The 20937-nt window shown below is 35.6% G+C and overlaps 1 protein-coding gene across 1 annotated transcript in view; it reads right to left on the reverse strand.

Moving 5' to 3' along the window:
- The window catches only part of KIF18A (kinesin family member 18A), a 50719-nt gene that overhangs the window by 22685 nt on the left and 7097 nt on the right, over positions 1-20937 (reverse strand). Inside the window, exons 5-12 of the mRNA XM_034417212.3 lie at positions 17667-17777; positions 16255-16452; positions 12759-12935; positions 12018-12092; positions 11672-11781; positions 8657-8825; positions 5209-5373; positions 1046-1167 (exon numbers count right to left, since the gene is read on the reverse strand). Of these exons, the coding sequence (XP_034273103.2) occupies positions 1046-1167; positions 5209-5373; positions 8657-8825; positions 11672-11781; positions 12018-12092; positions 12759-12935; positions 16255-16452; positions 17667-17777 (1127 nt within the window). The remainder of the gene's footprint in view (positions 1-1045; positions 1168-5208; positions 5374-8656; positions 8826-11671; positions 11782-12017; positions 12093-12758; positions 12936-16254; positions 16453-17666; positions 17778-20937) is intronic.

Genomic DNA, 20937 nt, shown 5'->3' on the forward strand with positions numbered 1-20937 from the left:
AAAGTCCAGAAGCTTTGACTTTCTTCATATTAATGTATGCTGGAAAACGTGTATCATAGTATAGATCACGTATACTACTTTCTTGCAAAAGGCTACTTTTGGTTATTTATGGCATTTTAAAGTTTGTGATTAAAAAGTAGGTGGGATATTAACTATTTTTACTTGTTTTCTGGAAAATAAATTATTATTTTCAAATGATTTTCAAATTATTAGAGATTATAAGATTTTGATGGGTATTTTTAAAAATTATTTGAACACTAAATTAACTGCAACTAATTACATTTTATTATCTTAAATTCCTCTTTCCATTACTTTTTTTTCATTACACATACAGTATAAATCCCATCTAAGAAGCATATCTAAAGGAAAACATAGAAGTTTACTCCAATTTAAGACAATGATTATTTTCCTGCTTGGATATTTACATCATCTTTCTCAATACAGTGGTACTTTGTTACTCGTTGCTAACTTGTTCCACTAAAAGGGACAAGTACTGAGCAAACCATGTGACTTAACCATGTGAGCCTTTATTTAGGCCGGAAGAATTAGTGAGTCACGTGGCAATCAATGCCAGCAAGTTCTACCTTGCGCATCAAATATCGGCAGAAAGATGAGTACTGGGATAAGATTTCTGTTTCAAAACATGTCAAGTACCAAATTGAATGAGTTTTGAAGCAGTCAAGTACTGAAGTATGACTGTACAATAATTGAAAGTACAAGTTCCAAGTCACAGTAAGTCTCATGTGACTATAATACATAGTCACATAGCATAGTTTAATATGTTGGGCATGATTTTTAGACTACATGCAAAAGAATTTGGCCTCATGCGTATTTAGGTGGAGCAAAAAATATTCTGTATGGGATGCTGTTAATTTTCTAAAAGGAAAATAAGACTGACTCCATTTGTAACTTTTGCAGCAAACTATCTAAATGATCCATTGCCATTTTAAATAGAAAGTTAATATAATTACTGATTATATGGGCATAAAAAATAATTTTTAAATAGAAAATATAATTAAATGAGGCATTTTTACTACAGACTTACTTTTCTGTCTGCTTATAATGGTGTTCTTGTTGGGATGCTATTGTTTTCATGTATTCAATTTGCGTTTTCAAATCCTGAATTTCCAATTTCAAGTGACAACACTCCAGATCTCTATGTAGATCCTTCAAAAATTTAAAATTGAAATCAAAATTATGCACTATACAACTGAAAAGTATCAAAATACAATTTTTGTAAGAACAATGCAAATCATTTATTTCAACAAAGGGTATGACTCCAAGGTTATACAGAGCGTGATCAAAAGTCCAGAAAGCAGCTGACACCTTGTGGTTGAAGCTCTGTGACACATAAAAAACAAGCACAGGATCAACCATACAGTTGTGGCTGCCAACTGGACTTTCATGACCATTCCATAGGAGACATCTCTACATAATTCAGAACCTTATTATATAATAAGGAAAGTTGTGCAATGTTATACAAATAGTAGAACGTCTTAATTTAGGAGAAATCAGGCAAGCCCTATATGAGGCAAAAGCCAGATAATATCTTGATTTTTTTTTTTTTTTTGACAATTCACATCATTTTCAGCCAAACTGGTCAATGGCAAAGAAACAATGGTGGATATTAGTTGCCTAAATTTGGTTAAAGCTAAGAACTATGAGGACAATTGAATTAACATGTTTAAAGATAAAAATGCAAAAAAGAAGTCTTCTCTTGGGATGAAGACCATCTTAAATCTTGGATTATTATCAAGAAAATGAGTGTAAACTGATGAAAGCAAGGAAGGCCAAGAGAGTAGACAAAAATGAAAACACTGTCCATGAGCTAATGCCTAGAAACCATCCAGACAAAGGCAAGAGGAAGTACTGGCTCTGATGGTAGAAAATTATGAAAAAATATTGGAGAACACCCTTTGGTATGAGATCTTTTTTGGTTAAAATAAACATCATTACCACATGAATGAAAGCAAATGTACATGTCCGAGGATAATGTTGCAGGATCCAATCTGGGTTGGTCATCAGGACCAGAGGTTTAGTCTTCAGAGCTTTCAGACTCGTGCTGGAGCTCATCCTCAGGGAACTTTTCTCTACCAGAATGAAGAGAGAAATTCTCAGTAGAAAGAAGTTCCCTGGTGACCAATCCAGATGGGATCCTGCATTATTACCACATATTAATTTATAAGCCCCCTAATTGTGAGGAATATCAAAATGGCATATATTTAAAAAAAACTACATCCTAAGAACCAAAAAAATAAACCCATAAAAAACAAAAAGAACAGAACTACAGAATCAAAATATTCCTTTAGTAATGCACGTTCTGATATTCACCCTAACCCAGGTCTGCTTAAAAACTCTTTTTTTTTTTTTTTGGAAAGTGGGGATAGGGCTCCTCAGATTTGGGAGAGGGGAAGATGCCTGTTCCTGAGGGCAGGACAATCATGCATACAATAAGACTATACTTTAGAATTTTTAGCATTTAAAAAAAATCATAACTATTGTGCTTTCTATTTATTAGCATGTTTCTAGACGCTGAAACCCGCTGACCAGTTAAAGAGTGACAAAATGCATAACCTTAATTAAAGACTATTATATGGAAAATACTGTTTCAAGAATGCAACTTGCTTCTTTTTTTCTTATATTTTATGTTTCGGCTTTTCTTCCGATTGCACGCATCTTTTACCTTTCCATGAATAGCAAATGTTAGCATTTGAGTCCACTATATGCCTGGTTTACATGATACATGAAGCCAATTGAGAACCACTCAAGGAGAGCAGCTATCCCATGCTTTCATTTCTTTCCTTTGGTTGATGAATAACATTCCCAAGTTTCCATTAAGACCTTCTGCTACAGTAGGCACAAGTAGGCAAACCTATGACTTGTGGGCCACATCTGGCTTCTAATTGTAATAAGTTAACTAACCTTGAAGAACAGGAAAAACTTCAACCAAGACTTGATTCTCCCTAGTTCTCACAAAGATAAAAGGTAGGGTGGGGAGAGGCACATTCATATTTGTAAGATTCTATTACTTAATCTTAAAATAAAAAGAGAATTAGCATTCATGACATTGGTTTCCTACTCTGGTCTACCTTGAAGAACTGACATCAGTCTTGCAAATCTCCCCTCCTGTTAACTTCTGTTAACTTTGTGAAGACTAGGGAGAGACAAGTGTGAGATGCTTTTTCAAATTACATTTCTGCTGCTGAATCAAATTTCTTTTATCTAACAGTTCTCTTAATTACAGCTTTCCCCTTGTTCCTCAAGGTTATTCCTTCTGTCCAGTACCCTAACTTGCAGTCTGCCCAACCACTTCTGTGCTAAAATTCAACAGGAAAGGCCCCCTTTCTTCACTATAAAAGTTAGTACTTTTGGACAAGGGTGGGAGAGGCAAATTAAAGAAGCAACAGAAGCCCATAATTTTTGCAAAGTTTATTATTGCCATTTTCACCTTTGTGAAACTGCTAAGACCTAAAATAAAAAATATTTCAGTCCCAAAAGCCAGTCATCATTAGAGTGGTTACATTTTGTTTTAGTGCAAATCAGCCCATAGTCAACTGTTATTCAATCAAGTTCAAAACTATCCTAATGCAATCTTTTCAAATAGCTAAACAAAACAGTATTTTACTGAATGTTCATAATATTGATAACACAGCATTTTGTTTTTACTGCATCACAAGCACACACATACACACAAAACTGAGTATCTGCAAAAGTATAAGTCATAGTTAACTAAAACAGCTACTGTTTTGAATAATCGGTGAAATATTCAGATTGAATATTGAATATTGAAAACCAGATTCTAGTAACTGACTCAAAAGATCTTGTCTTATTTTCAATAATTTATATTCCTCTGTTTGTTTTCTTTCAGATTTATTTTCAAAACCAACTCTTGAATTATAGACCAGTATATAAGAAACACCATTTTATCTTCAATTAAGCAGTAAATTTCAGTGTGCTGCCCACACACCCACCCCAAGTTTGCATATTTTGTTATTTCTAAACAGACACCGTTAGAAGTCAAATGCATTGGACTTTCATGGAAAAGAGTTATTGGCATGTAGAAAAGAATGCAGAGAGAATTCCTACATTCAAAGTGCATTGCTTTCCAATCATGAAACCAGGAGTTCTTTACTTTGATGGCTATTTCAAGAGGAAACATTCAAATTCTATTCACGTTACAAAAATAAGGATAAGCTCAATACATGAATCAGTGGCGTAGCTTTGCCTGCTGGCATTGTATATATGATATAGGCACAGACGGGAAGGTTTGGTCTAACATGATAAATAAAAAGTCACAATGACTAAACATTGGTTAATACAGGATGGATTGCAATTTTATTTCATTAATTTGACCCCATTGGAAGCTTATTTCATTATGTCAAATATAATAAATGCTCATAATCTACAGCCAAGTATCCATGTTCAAGAATGCCTTATCCAAAACACCAGCATTACTTCAATCTGCTGATCAATGGGATTTGTTCCAATGCTCTGACTTTTCTTGTCCCTCACTAATTAGTGATTCATATAATAATAGACACTTTTAAACTTAAAAAAATAAAATAAAATCACTTAGAATAAAAAAAATACAGTATACAGTTGGAAGATGTCCACCCGCTCCTTTGCAGGATGTTATTACAGAATTACTATTGAAACCCATATGTATTATAAGCAGAGGGTTACTCTGTACTATAACCAAAAAGTAACATCAAATTCTGACAGTAAACTTGTCTAACTCAGCATTGCAAGAATCCTCAGGATAAGTAAATACAGCTGTGATTAGAGTCAGTCATGGAAGCCTATGATTGTTTATAACTAATGGTTTACATCCAATTTATAAGTGGAAAAATGCTTGCTTTCTGTGGTTGTAAGAGGTTGATTTTCTTCCCTTGAAAAATATATGCAGTGCAGGATAAAGATCAGCTAAGTTTGGTTAATATTACACCTGCTCTTAATAATAGTTATTTTATACTGTTATTTCTGATAGGTACAGGAATGTTGTTTATATTGATGCTATGATGTTGTTCTTGACAGGAACATTTTGGTGATGCTGATAGTTTTTCCAGATTTATTATGCATGTTTGATTATTATATATTTAATAAATCACTATGTATGGAATATGGAGTATGTATGAAGTTGGCAGCATATACATTCTATAAATAACTTACTGCTGAGACACAATAAATCAAAAGAATGAAGCAGCTTACTGGAGGAATATGACCATCTTGACCCAACAGGCGCATTTCATTCTCCAACCTATGCAACCAATTTGTGTTGTCCTCAAAACTTTTAGCTTCCTCTTCTTTTTTCTTTTCTAGATGCAAACGGCGACTTTTAAGTAAAGCAAGCCGGTGATCAAGTCTGCCAGTTGCCTATAATATAAGAAATGTAACGGGTTACCACTGTAAACAAACAGAGGAATAGCAAATTGCAATCTGCATATAAACTGCTTGATCCTTATTGTTTTTTCAGAGAATACATTTTATCTGATCAAAATAAAAATATTAATATAGTTTTAAAAAACAAGGAGACAAAAATCTTTGCATGTATACCCAATAAAAACAAGCAGCTTGACCATAAGCCCCTCCCTTTTTTTCTTTGCAGTTATTGAAGACTTGCTATTAAATGAAATTAATAAGAGCAGCAAATTGCTAAGAGGATTGAATTGCAGAATAGCAGAGAGTAAAAATGCAGTTTGACTTGGGGGATACCTTTCGAAAGACCCACAGACAGAGAAGAATACTGAGAGTTTAAATGAGAGACAAAGGAGAGAGAGAGAGAGAGAGAGAGAGAGAGAGAGAGAGAGAGAGAGAGAGAGAGAGAGAGAGAGAGTTTTTTTCAGGCTGGGTTCTGCAGACTTAAATGGGTTTTGTGAGGACAGCAGGTTAAAAGGGGGAAAAAGTAGTCAAATACACTCAACCTCCCCCCCCCCAATTCCTGTCTTGATGCTGCTCTTCTCTTCTCAGTGGTGACAGCTAGTCCTCATTTAGTGACAGTTCACCGTTCCATTGAGGATGAGAAAGAAACTTTTGTGACCAGTCCTCCGATTTACAACCTTTGCAGGTTTGTAAACAAGAGGAAAGCTGAAGTAAATGTGTAAACAAAGTAACGGTTCTACTTAGTAACCGATTTGCTTAACAGCCAAGTTGCCTGCCCCAATTATGTTTGTTACAGTAAATGAGGGCTGTCTCTATATTGTCACCAACATTTGCAAGGGTTCCGCTTGGGAGGCTGCTCGTTGCCTTGCTTTCATCACATGCACAGAAACAAAACTTGACTCCCTCACTGCCTGTCCTAATAATCTCTGGCAAACATTCCTAACTGTAAGAATGATCACAGTGATTATTTCCACACTGTGGACAGTTCTGCAAGAAGTCTGCTTAACAACGCAGCACTTACTTATAAGAGTAAATTGTACCGAACTGTGAGGGGATGAATTTTTTAAAAAATTACAATTGCACTGCTTGACCACAGCTTCAAATCCCTTTGGTGTAAACATACCTGAAGTAGGCAAGAAGAAGTAGTTTCACACCTAGGCACTGACAATGGGAAAAATCCATGCCATCAATACTCATTCTGATAGATGAATATTACTTTTTATTTTTTTGATTAGACCTAATATTTTCCCCATGTGATTCATTGTCTAAAATCTAGGACAAGTAGCACTGCCAATAGAAATTGGAACAGAAAAAGGAAAGTAGATCGCAATGGTGTTAGTGATGCTTCTCATGAGACAAGTTTTCAGAATTTAAGCTCCATGACCAGTAAGAAACAAAGCTAGGATCAGAATCTCATCAACTTTGATTTTACATGGACTGGCAAGAAAGACAACCCAAGCGGACTACATGTTGAATGCAAGGAAGCATTGGGTAACAGTAGCCATAATCTTGCATAATTAGCAAGATATCTGAAATTTTGCTTTAAATTCCAATTTAAAAGTTAAAAGTCCAGAGTACTTCAAAAGAAAATGACCAAACGTCCACAAAAAGAAAATAACATTTCATAAATTCTGTGCAACAACAGAATTGCCCAAACATTGATTTGTCTGTTTAAAGCATCAACCTTCCAAATAATTGTAAAATCCAAGGGTGTTTTTTCCTACTTTTGAAACATTAATTTTGTAATTATTTTACAGTTTGCTTTTTACACAAACTATCTGTGTGGATATTTATATGAATGACCTCCTTTATCTAATAAATAAAAAAGAAAAATGTGATAAGAAAGAAAAATGTTATATGGGTACAGCAAGCAGAGCCCCCGACTCAGAATATACTTTAGAGTGGGGTGTCTGTGGAGATCCTCAGTCATCCAGGTCAGTTGTCCCAAAGGTGCTTTGTCAAGAGGCAACTGGACTTTTCTGGTTTTTCTTTTAAGACATTTTGCTTCTCGTCCAAGAAGCTTCTTCAGCTCTGACTGGATGATGGGGAATGGAGGAATTTATACTCCTTGCAGACAGCTGGTCATTTGCATTCTTTTAGAGTCGTTGAGGCCACCTGGAGATTTATCTGTGTTGTCAGGGTCACCTGAGTAGTGCAAATGGGTGTGGAGCCTTCTTGGAACTGTTGAAAGGACTGTGTTGTAGACCGGAGATAGATGACGTTGTATCCCTCCCCCTCAGTTGAGAGAGTGCTGTTCAATTTTGACATAGGTGGCCTCTTTGACTTCTTTCAAACTAGCAGTCCTCTCTGTCCAAAATGTGGACTTTGCTGTCTTCGAAAGAGTGGCTTTTGTCTTCTAAATGCAGATGGACTGCTGAATTTTGTCCTGATGGGTTTGTTCTCCTACGTTGTGCCATGCATTTATGAAGTGGTTGTTTTGTTTCCCCAATGTACAGATCTGCATATGGCTCACTGGATTGTACTGTATATACCATGTTGCTTAGTTTGTTTGGATATTTTACCCTTGGGTGGATAAGCTTCTGCCTTAGTGTATTTTTGGGTTTGAAGTGTGCATGTATATTGCGTTGGCTGAAGATCCTCCTGAACTTTTCCGATAATCCTGCAACATATGGAACGACAACATTGCTTCGTTTATTGTTCTCTTCTTTGTCTGTTATGGAGGCGCTCCTGCGGAATCTATTTTGGGGATTTGGGATAGCCACACGTTCTGAGGGATATTTTTTTATTTTTGTTTTTTTGGAGGTGGATCCGTTTGAAGCAGTGTTGACTCCTGGCAACTATCTGGACAACTTCCTGTAGTTTTCTTGGCAAGAATGTTTTGGAACTGGCGTCCCATTGCCTGCTTCCTAAAAACCGTGATGGCTCAGTAGTTAGAATGCAGTACTGCAGGCTACTTCTGTTGATTGCTGACTGCCAGCAGTTTGGCAGTTCAATTCTCACCAGCTCAAGGTTGACTCAGTATTCCATCCTTCCAAGATCAGTAAAATGAGGATCCAGATTGTTGGGGACAATATGCTGACTCTGTAATCCGCTTAGAGAGAGCTGTAAAGCACTGTGAAGTCTAAATGCTATTGCTGAAAGAGTGCAACAGGCCCAACGTCACCCGGTTGGCTTTGTGCCTAAGGTGGAACTAGAACTCACCATATCCCAGTTTCCAGCCTGATGCCTTAACCACTACACCAAACTTTCCAATATTAAATATACTAACATTTCAAAAACATAGAAAGATAGCAGATCTGTTGTATAAATTGCTTACCTTTTCCAGTCTCTCTGGTGAGCAGGAACATACTATTTCAACTTGTTCGTGGCAATGTTTCTGATAATGTGTTTTAAGGCCATTTTCTTTTAGTTGTAAGTCAAGCTTGAGGAACTCTTTCCTGATTTCCTCTCGATTTGCAAACACACACTTCAAAATTTCTTTTAACCTGTCCCAAACATTTATATCAATGAAACCAGTTAAAAAAAAGCACATATTTGGGGAAACAAAGAAATTGCATTACACCTTCTGCTGTTTCTAAAAAAAAGTTTTGGTTTAAACATCATTGGCTAATATCATTGTGATATATAATAAAGTTTCCAAGTTTCAGGCAGACACTTGTTTTCTCAGGAGGCATACAATGAAGATCAAGTATTAATTACCACTTTTGACATCTATTCAAGGCTAACAAGCCATTTCTTTCATAACCTAACTTAATATTAAGAACCTATTGTCAGCTGTTGACACTTTTTTAAATAATGTCCCACCCAGCCTATGAAGACCATTCAACTTTTTAAAGTTAGAAATTATGTAAGGTATGAAATTGGAAATGAAAATCCTCAAGTAATGATGTTATTGAGGATTATCATTTTAAGATTCTCTTCGGGGCCAGATAACCTAACTGAAGGTGAATGTGCTATATATCGCACTTTTCCTTCTAAGAAGTTACCTTCTTGAAGGTGAAAAAAATGGATAATATTTATACAATTTTAAAAAAATATATATGAAAGAGCAATCTAATTTTCTACTCCAGTGTACACTAAAGTTGTTCCTGCAGCAATCCTGCTGGATGCAAGTAATGGAAGTCTCTTCTTTTATTGACGAGTGGGAGTATCTCCTCATTGCATATAATGAAATACATTTGGCCAGGTCATGTAGGATGTAATGGAAAAAAATAATTTACATAATGTACCTTCAGGCTTGCCAGCCTGCTCTCTCATACCTCATTTGAGGGTTTTTTCCAAAATTAAGGTTTCTGACGTTGGTAAACTCCAGCCTTAAAGTTTGGGAGGGAATCTAAAGGGATAATTTAAGCCTGAATTTTCCTTTCTGAGGCGGAAATCCAACCAGTGCACTGATCCTTGGAATATTATCCCAGGGCCATAAAACTCCCCTAAAGATAAACCATGGATTTAAAGATGGGATTACTGCACAGTACCATTTGTAAGAAAGCAGAGAACTGGGTGTAAAAGTTCTAAGAACTCAAAGCCTCGATTGAGGAAAAAAACCCCAAACATTTAAGAACTTTGATTTATTACGTTTTAACAGTTCTGTCTTTATTAACTGTTTTTAACAGAAAGATTAGACCCTGTAAGTGGAGTATTAAAATGCTGGTTACCATGGGGAGGTTTTATTGTAAAAACTGAGATGTTTCACACATAATAATTAGTTCCTATGATCCTCCCTTTGGGATTATTTCTATATATGGAGTTACCACAGCTCTAGTTAAAACATCTCAGAAATATAACAAGTAAAATTACTAATGTGTTTATTATTCAAAAAAAAAAAAAAAGTGACAAAAGTTGCCTCATTATATACATTTTTACCCCACATAATTTTCTAATGTATTTTTATCCTTTTTAAAGAAGTCTTTGATTATTTCTTTAAATAGTAAAATCACCCACGCACAATCTCTATTATGGCATTTTAAAAACTCCCACTTTGAAATAACTATTTTTTAAAAAATTGAAAAAAATAGACACAAAATGTTGCTGCTAAGACAAAATTATGTTTCTATGCCTGGCTAAAAGAAGAATTTTGAATTCTGACTGACGAAAAAAAAAATCTGAAGAAGTCGCATTTTTAATCCCTCAAAATGCCTGGCCCTGAATTTACTAGCTTATTTTCCTTGTGCATTTCTGCTACTATTTTTTCCATTAGATTTCTAGAAATTCAAAGGACCATCTTTTAAAAACACATTTCAGTTACATTTTTCCTCAGAACAGGCTGCAGCAATTAAAGCATATTAAATATTGAAACATTATAATCCATATACAAATAAAAGAAAAGAATACTAGTATATTAATCAAGTAAACCATTAAAATTATTTTCACCTGAATTAAGTGCAATAGCCTTCTTATAAAGAAAGGTATTTACAATGTGATTGAAATTGATAAAAAGGAAAAAAGATAAAAATTCCTTGAAAGGGAGTCCTAAACCCCAAAAATAGAAAAGGGCAACACATGTGAAGGACCTATAGGAGAAGATGGTGCCCCATCTACTCCCAGGGGTAAACAACTTTAAAAATATGGCTTTGAATTAATCCTGGAAATAAATCAGAAACCAATATAACTGTTTAAATAAGGAGTCATATTGGTTCAAATCACTGAAATTGCCAAACTGTTAGTCTCTGGGACAGAGATTCAATCTGTACCACTGAGTGAACATTGGAAATAATGAACTTTATGTTATTAATACAATCAAGAAAAACAGTGGTAATGGTTGTAATTTGCACATTATGATAAAGCCACAATAGGCAACTACACTGCAGTTTCTTTATGTGGTGTGAATCTAGAGTTTAGGTTGGTTTATCATATTTAATGAGTAGCAGCTTCCTGCAAACTTGGGAAATGAAGTTTTGGGTAATGATGGGATCACCAATTAGTACTACAGGAATATGGGTTAATATAAGAACGTAAACAGTGATCTAATGGATTGGACACCTGTCCAAGCAAGTCCAGCAATCTGTTATCACAAACTGCCCAGCTGGCTCCTAGTATATGGCCTTCGGAAACAAGTCACACACCCATCAAGGCTAATAGCCATTGATCCCCACAACTTCTATGAACTGATCTCACCCATTTTTGAAGCCAGCCAATCTGATAGCCAGCACCACATATCCTGGTATAAGATGAGGCTTCTGTTATATAGAATAGCGAGGCACATTACTGTGCTGTTCAGGGACAAAGATAGAAACAAAAGAAGCATTTATATGCTTCATTATCCCAGGAAAACATGTAAGTATGAGTTGTATAAAAACTGTACATATAAAAAAGAAATAATCATAAATACTACCTTGATATTTCAACTTGCTGCTGATTTGTACTTATTGCTGTATCTTTATTACTGGGAACAGATATTTTCCCCATTTCGTATGCTTTCAGTTTCTCTTTCAGCATTAAAATCTGAAACAGTAAGTAGTTATATAAAAAAGGAGGAACTTGGCACACATTATCTTTTTTAATTTTATATTTGTAAAACAATTTTTAAAGCTTTTATTATTATATTTCTGAAACCCGTTTTTCTTCAATGTTGAGGTACAATAGTTATTTTAATGCATAATAATTACTATCAATACTTAATTCTTTATTCTACATTTTTTTAAAATACTAATAATTAACAACAATAACAGCAGGCATACCTCTTTCTTTTGTTGTTCACAGATCTTAACATATTGGCTTATATGGCTATCCAGACTTACAACATTGCTCTTTATCTATGGAGGGATGGATAAAAAAGTTAGTATCACCTTCTTCTATATTAATTGTGATGTAGTTGGTATATTCACCTTTTCTATCAGTGCTTCTTAAGGAATTCTTGGTAAAACTTATCTTAAAACCAGCTAACCGTTAGAAACAAAGTGAAAAAAAAAGCACAAAATACAAGTGGCCAAATCCAGTTGCCCACAGGATTGAATAAATTCTTTGGAAAGGCAGAGAATTACACTGAGTGGGTGGTGGAGAAGAAATCAAGTGGAATCTTGAATGTCAAGGAACTATTTGGATGTTATGGTGGAAGGAAAGAATGGACAACCAGGAACGGAAGAACAACTATTAAAAGTAGCTTTTCTAGAGACTCACTGGACAAATTGTTATAAGGAGTGAACTCTTCCTGTTAAGAAGCCCTCTCTCCCAATTTTTCCCTGATTACCAGGGCTATTTAACTAATTTAATTAGACATTATTATTTTATTTGCTTTGAACCTTCTCATATCTGTAAATCTTTTGGGAATAGTGACATATAAACTCTAGCAAATAAACATTACAGGTTGACCACTGTGCTATTTTAAAGTAAGAAGCAAAAAAGATATACTCATCCATGTGCATAAAAATGTACATAAGTTGCTATTATAAATAAAGAATTTTGAAACAGTGTTTACTTACTGAGGATTTGATGTCTTTGGCTCGGTTGGCATATTTAAGAGTGTTGTATGTGTCATCAAAGAACAAAGAGGAAGGACTAATAGCAGCTATAATGATAGTGCGACAATTTCCTCCAAGAGAGTCTTTCAGTAAACGAGTAAGCTTACTATTCCGATAGGGAATATGCTGATTCTTTCTCTGGGAAAAAACAAACCAGCACAAGACATGAAGTGTTTAATAGCTTGCTAAGATTACTTTGGCTTTAGACCAAGACCTACGTCGAACAGCTGTTCCATATTGCACATTTTGCAATAGGTGATAAAATCTTTTTAAAAAATTGCTTGTTTACAACACCTGGCTGATCCTCACCATTCTGTACTAGATTTTTTTTTCCTTCTAATTAAATCAAAAGTTAGTAAGTTATATTCCTAAATTCTTGAAATGAAAAATGTTAGGATGGAACCAGTAAGTCCATCTACTCTTCCAGCAGTCTTCTCTTCCTGGGTCTTTCTATAGTAAAAGTCAACAACAGCTACTTCTCTATTTCTTTCCTTATTGTTAATTATACAGGAAAATTATAGCAGCAATCTGTAATGAGTGGAGGACTAAAATGGGTCTACAACACTTTTGTAACAACTGCTGGGCACATCAGCTACAAAGTCATAATTCCAGTTTTCACAGTAGTCCTGATATATTTCCAAGTAGACCTGAATATGTGAAGAATGGTGAACACCCTGTAGCTGTGATGTCACTAACCTGCTAGATGTTCATGGGTGCAGGGCAGCTGAATGTCACTAACTGCTAGATGTCCATGGGTGCAGGGCAACTGATGCGGTTTACACATAAACACTTCCATGTGAACAGCAACCTCACACTATCAGCATTCTTTGGAAATCACCCAAAGTTGGTTGAAAGATGAATGACTGTATACATTTTAAAAACAAATTCTAGTTTCTAGTTTCCATGGAAATATGTGTGCAAACAAAAGTCCTGTACTGCAGATAACTAAACTGCACTTCACATCAGTAATTCCATCACATGATGTGGGGTGCCCAAAGCTTCTTCAAATACAATAATAATAATTGATAGCAAAATTATTTATTTAAATCATGACATACATTAGATTTTTCTATTATAATTGTGCATTTTTGTTAATAATTTCTATTAAATCAGGGATTTTATTCTACTGTTGGCAATTTTTTTATTTCCCTAATTGTTAATAGTTCTACTTCTTCAATTTTGTTAATTCATTCTGTATATGAAAAGAACAGTCATAACAGCACTAATGTATGTTTTGTGAATCTGTCACTAGATTCATTAAAATAAGTTTTAATGGCATATTTTTGTGATTAAACATTAAACTTCTCAGCCTTTATCTCCACAATATTTAGAATTTTTGTCATAATGTAGGTAATTAACAGGTTTCAGGCACTCCAACATGAACAACTATATTTCCCATAAAGTATCTTAATTTAAAGTTTGTCAAATGACAATAAATTGTCTTATAATAATCCTGTAAATTAAGGAAAATTACCGTATTTTTCGGACTATAAAATGCACCTAACTTTTGGGGAGGAAAACAAGAAAAAATCTGCCTCTGCCTCCCAGCAATTTGCCTCCTTGCAGCAAACAGTCTGGTCAGCTTCAGCACTGCCTGATTTAGCACAAGCGGCTGACTGGCAGTTGGATTGGCCTCCCGGAATATCGCCTATCAGCTATTCCAGGCTGCAGGGATTGCCACCGCCACCTATCGCTGCTTCCGCGTGTCCCGTTTTTGGCCTCCGCGCACTCCATTTTCAGCCTGTTCCAGGTGGCGGGGATAGGTAGAGAGATATCTGACAGCCTGCAGTATATTAGCTTTTATTTTTGGTCATAATTTCTAACTATAGCACTTTTTCTCTTAATTGCTTCAATAGCATGCCTTCATTAATAAACATTTTTATTGTTAACAAATATTTTAGACATATGGTACTCCATCTGTGTTGGACTATATCTCTCATCAGCCAGGCCTGGATGTTGGAAACTGAAATCATGGATGTCCAGCTCAGATTCAGGGGAAAATGTGGAAGTTTAGTGCCCAGAGGTAGAGACCTAAATCTTGGTATACAACCTAAACCAGATCCCTTTCCAACAACCTAGGCAGTGTGCCAACCAGAACTGCAAGACATAAATTTTAGAGAGAGACAGTGCCATCATGTGGAAGCCCAGCAAGATAAACAGCCTTGAAATGCAGGGCTATCTGGCCCAACTTCTCTGAAGTAATGGGCGCAGGTAAAGCTTAAAGGAACTTGGCCCTCCAAAGTGTGTGCATGTGTATATATAAAATGTTCTGATCAAATTATTAGAAATTATGTACCTACCTACCTGTCTTGCCATTCTGACTTACTTGATTAACTTGGACTTTGATTTCTGGTTACCTTCTCTGTCTCCTGACCAATTTGACCTGACTTGATAAATTTGCTACTTTTCTATAGATTTCTTTTGGGCGGCCTGTTTATGCTGGTGTTAAGATCTGCCTGCCTACACCTCCTAGTAATTCATTTGAAAAATTGACATAAAACTTATCCTAAAAAAATTTCCAGACTTGTTTAGACACATTCTTAATTAGCTGTGCCTTAGTACAATATTTACATCATTTTAGATCTCTCTCCAGAGACTGCTTTTATCATTTTTATTTTATTTTTAAAGAATTTCATCATTAAAACAGCCACATTATTATAATGCTGCCTATTACTTTATTTTGTATTTTTCTCAGCAAAGGGCACGAACAGTCAGGAACAATTTAGGTGTGTACCTGAGAAAAGAGGGGGTTGCTTTAACAAGTTTAATAAGTTCAAAAAGATGTTTCTCCCGCCCCTTTCCTGCTTGTTCCAAAACATTGCTTGCAAAAAGGATATACCCAGGTTTGCCTTGCCTCAAAAATGTGAATTACCAGTAATAGAAAAATTAGCATTATAAATAAAATTGCAACAAGATTCACTGTGAGAGAGGCAATGTGAGTGAATCTTTGTATGCTAGATTGTGCTGTTAGGGGCGTCTTGTGTCCACATATGTTGGCATAAAGAAAACCTCTGGCCCAGATTCCCAATGCAAGCATAGAATCAACCTTCTTTCTCTTTGCAAATATGTGACAATCAGGATGTATGTCTGGTAAAAATTGTGTGTGGTTTGGAACTAATTTGGGGAGTTCCTTCCAGGACGTGGGAGAATGTCCTTTTAGTTGTCATCCTATGCTAGTTATTTTTTCAGTTCAGCCTTCTCAACTAACTAAAAAATGAGAGCACATTTCCAGATACAATAATGATAGATATGTCATTAATTCTCTCTTTGAATAGGCATAAGGAAACTCCACTGTCGAAAGTAGGACTCGTGCCTAGACCCTCTCAACTATGCAGCATGCAAACAACTATAACCTCAATGAATAAAGACACATAGGATTGTGCAGCTCACCACATAACTGACCAATGTGAAATCTAATAGAAACATTGCTGGGGATTGGAAGGAAGTTATTACTGACCTTTGGGTCTGCGAGGGCATTAATAACATTGCCAAGAGCAAGCAGTGACCGATTTATATTTGCTCCTTCTCTTAAGACAGCTCCTTTGGCCTTTGTGGCACTGGCACGTTCGGATCCTGCCAGGTCAATGAGACACATTTTGGCAATACGGACATTTTGGCTGATACTTGCAGTTTTATCTTGTTGCCTTAAATAAATCTAAAACAAACAAACAAACAAACAAACAAGCAAACAAACAAACCCAGGAGAAAAAGCAATTTAGCAAGGTTCCAAATATAGGCAGTCCTTGACTTACAATGGTTCATTTAGTGACCGTTCAAAGTTACAACAACACTGAAAAAGGTGACTTATGACTATTTTTCATACTTGTGACTGTTGCAGGGTCCCCATGGTTAAATGATCAAAATTCAGAAGCTTTGCAACTGACTCATATTTATGTCTTGTGGCGACCTTCTGAGAAGCAAAATCAATGGGGAATCCAGATTCTCTTAACAACCATGCTAGTAACTTCACAACTGCAGTGGTACACTTAACAACTATGGCAAAAAAGATTGCGAACTGAGGCAAAACTCACTTAACAATTGTCTCACTTAGCAACAGTAATTTTGGGCTTCTATTGTAGTTGTAAGTAGAGGACTACCTGTAATAACATATACATCAATTTAGAAGGCAGAAATTACGGATTACTGCACACACACTTAAGCTTTTCTTGATCCAAGAGTTGGAGGTCTGGTGTTATATAATAATTCAAAGATTGAGAGATGTATGTGTTTAAAAGAATTAAGATTCATGTTAGATGATATTCCTGAGATTAAATTGTTTTTTGGAAAATGAACTTTATTAAATTTTCTTGCGTTTTTGTCTCATGTGCCACTCATGACTACCCATTACAATTAAATGCAACATGCTGTACTATAAAATCACGAGTTAAAGTTGGACAGCACATTTGGAAAGCTTGCTTTTTTTATTGTGACATTTTCTTGGAAAGCCTTTTGGCTCCAATTTTGTGGACTAGGATTCCCAAGCAATGAGAGCGACTGAAATCAATGGGAATTTTACAGGAATAAACGTGCATAGGACCCAGCTGCTTTTAACTCAAACCATACTTATTAAAAGTAATGGAAAGGGGAAAAATCAGTTTGCAAAATCATGTTGCTCTAATATCAGTACATGAGACATTTATTTTTACAAGCCGCTCCAACACTTCAATAGACTAGAGAGTTCTTCTCTTGAAGGCTATTTAGCACAAAGGATTTAAAGCAGGCACTGTATGTCTGCAAGCTGGAACTTTCTTCCCAATACAAAGCTATTATGAACGGCATGCCATAATCTGAGAGTTCTTTCTATCTTTTACACAAAGCATCAAAGGTTATCTAAGATCCTCAGACATCTTATCTACCGTTTCATCTTACCTGAAAGACAGCATGGGACCGAGATGAGGAGGCATTCACATCAGTAGGATGTTGTGTTCTGTTTTTGTTTCCATAATCCAACATTTGCAAGATCTCATCTGCAGATTTGGGCTACCAAGGATTGAGGAAAAGACCCAGTGAAATTAGTAAATCTTTATATGATTGAAATCCCGGGGTTTTATTATCCAAAGTTTCCAATAATAATTTTAAACTTTATAATTTTAAACTCCAGCTGCCATTTTAGGGGATGAATAATACAAAGGAAGTAAAATGATATCTCTTATCAAACTAGCTTTTCTTAGTGTACAATAAACATCAATATCTGCCCAAAGATGATGTGCAAAAATAATTTGCATAATATTTGAAGGGAACAGACAGGAAAAAAAATCATAGTTTCCTCCAATATCAGACTTTTGGCTATCACAGACTAATACAGCTCCAGTCCTGTATTGACTGTTTAAAACCAGTAAATCATTCTGATTAGCTAGGTGTTTACATCAGATCAATGGCTGCCTATAATTCATCTTAAAGCAGATGAATAATAAGAACATTCGGAACTCCAGAATTAAACATTTACAGGGAACAAAAAGATACAAAATAAATCATAAAAAATAATTATGTCAATTCATAGCAAGGATAACAGCAAAAGGTAAGTTTCTCGTTCTAGTGTCTCAAATTTACAGTATTGATTTAGTGTTCTATTTTCAGAAAAATCTATCATATCCACTCCCTAAAAAGCAGAAGCAAAATTTGACACGATCAGCATGCATTCACTAATGGAGGCCAAGGAAGAAAAGTCTAACTCATTTCATTGGAGAAAAGGTGTTTTGGAATAAACCCAACCTTCTCATTTTTGTTGAAGTAATATCACTTATGCAACCAAGTCTTCAGTCTGGTTTCCAACTTTCTCCCCAAAAAATATTTTCTTCAAAAAAATCTGCCCATTTTAGCTCTGCTATACATATTCATATTGTTGCTTTCTGTTCCATATAAAATTTCTGCCACTAGAAGATCAACTTTCTGAAGAAGGCACCATTTTTTATTCCTGAACTATTTTCAAGTATCTTTTTTGTCTTCTAGGACCTACACACAAAATGACCACCAAATTTATTGTCAATAATGGTGTTTTTTTGGGGGGTGGGGGGAGGAGAGGTCTTGTCAGCTTGATTTCTAACAGCTACATGGATAAGTCCTTGCAGTTTTCTTGGTAACATTTTCGGAAGTGGTTTGCCATTGTTTCCTTCCTAGGATTGATAAGGAACAACTGGCTTAATTGACACTCAACTGGTTTATGCCAAAAGAAAGCTAGAACTCAGTCTACCAGTCTCTAGCCTGTGCATTATAGGCTTTCTGCCTACATCAAATAGTATGCAAAAGTTTTGGAGGTACATGGAAGTGGGCATCGTATGGCCTGGCAATATCCTGAAGGGACTTTGATGGATTGACCAGTTACCACACCACCAAAACCTGGCTTCTCCAATTCTAGCATAAATTAGCAACTGTAATTGTCAGGTTTCTGAAAAATCTAGTATGGTCTTTTTGCTTTTATGAAGGGATAGAAATAAGTGTAAATGTTTGGAACGGGACATACCTTTGAATCTAGGTATTTTCCAAATCTTCCCTACATTGCATGAAGGCAAAAATAGCTTATTTCTACACTATAGTCCATTAAAATCAACAGCTGTACACCTGGTATACTTTTAAGAACTCAAGATGGTTAAACATTAGAATTTTATAACCCATCCTCAATTTTTTGCATATCAAATTGTTGGAAGAAATGTCCATCTGGGTTCAGTTCCAAGTAAGGAGAAAGACACTGGAAACATGGTTTGAAGTCCTGGGTAGCTGACCACATGGAGTGGAGGGTGAGATATATTTATACCCTCTCTTGGGATTTGAACTTGCTTCCTGTTCCTGTGTAAGAAATGTATTCTGATTGGTTATCAGACTCCCATGAGGTCATGCAGGGGTAATTTTGTGGGTTGTCTTGAGTCCCAGGCTTGGTTGAATCTTGCTGGGTGATGTAATCTTCCCAGGTGCCATGTGGTGAGATGGGTAGAGGGCTAATCCTATTATTTCCTGAGGGTGAAGGTCTTTTGTGTTGTAGATAAACTGGCCTACCCTTTTGTCTTATAGATAGGTTGGCATCAGTCTTTCTGGGGCTATTAGCAAAAGTGGGGGCTGCTTTCCAAGATCATGTTTCTCCTTTTCTTATCTAGGGAGGTGTAATATTCTGCCTTTTTAATACTTCCTAGAATATTTCATTCTTCTAGGAGAGGGGTGGGTGCTAACTTTCTACAATATCAATTCATCACTTGAGCGTTGTTGCCATTAAAATTATCAATAAAGTGGTAGACCTATTAAAGGTAGACCTTTGGGAATTTGATTGATATGCAATTGCCTCAGCAGTAGACAAAAATATTCGGAAGACATATTTCTCTGTTGTGAATCCATTGCCAATTTTCTCCAGAGCCCTAATTGTAGAAATTAAGAGGCACAATAGGGTGACAGTAGCAGAAAGCAACAGAAACAGAAGGAACAGCGGCGCAAGAGTGGAAAAGAAATGAGGGCAGATAACAAGTATAAACAGAAATATAAGAATAGCAGTACAATTTAAAGCTGTTCTTGATTACTTAAAAAGTTTAACAACGAAGTTTTGCAATTAATGATTTGATTATAAAAGCCAAACTCTTCAGTTTTCTTTTGTCAGCTCTAAATTGCCTTATAGCAACCATTTTGTTAACAGGCCACTTAAAAGTCCATTAGTCTTTCAAGCGTTGTTAGAAGGTATTGTGGTAATTGTTTATTTCCTTCCTCCAAATGCATTGATTACTATTTAAGTTAACTTGTGATTTTTGAAACAAATTACACACATGTACAATTTGACTCAGGACATACTTAAATGTGAAGTCTTCTTCAAGCTGAATGTGTTTCTTGCTGATTTTATGGGAACATACATGTAATTTTATTAGATTGCAAGATAAAAGTAGCTTGTCACACTATTCTTATAGGAAGCTTTTTCAAATTCCCTATGTAGACTAAAAACATAGTATTTCCAGGAAGTACTAATAGAGCCGAGATCTGCTTTTTGGGGGGGGGGGGAGTTCAGGCATAGTCAGGGATAATTTGATCCCCAAATTTCATTATTGTGTTTAATCAACCCTGAGCCCTTAAGACATTCATTGCCCATATCCACAAATAAACCAAATATTCATTTTATGCAAGAGTTATGAAAATGAAACATTACAAAAGTAAATCAATAAACATCCCC

This window comes from Pantherophis guttatus, chromosome 1 (assembly GCF_059756535.1).
Source record: "Pantherophis guttatus breed Tessera chromosome 1, ASM5975653v1, whole genome shotgun sequence".
Lineage (NCBI taxonomy): Eukaryota > Metazoa > Chordata > Lepidosauria > Squamata > Colubridae > Pantherophis > Pantherophis guttatus.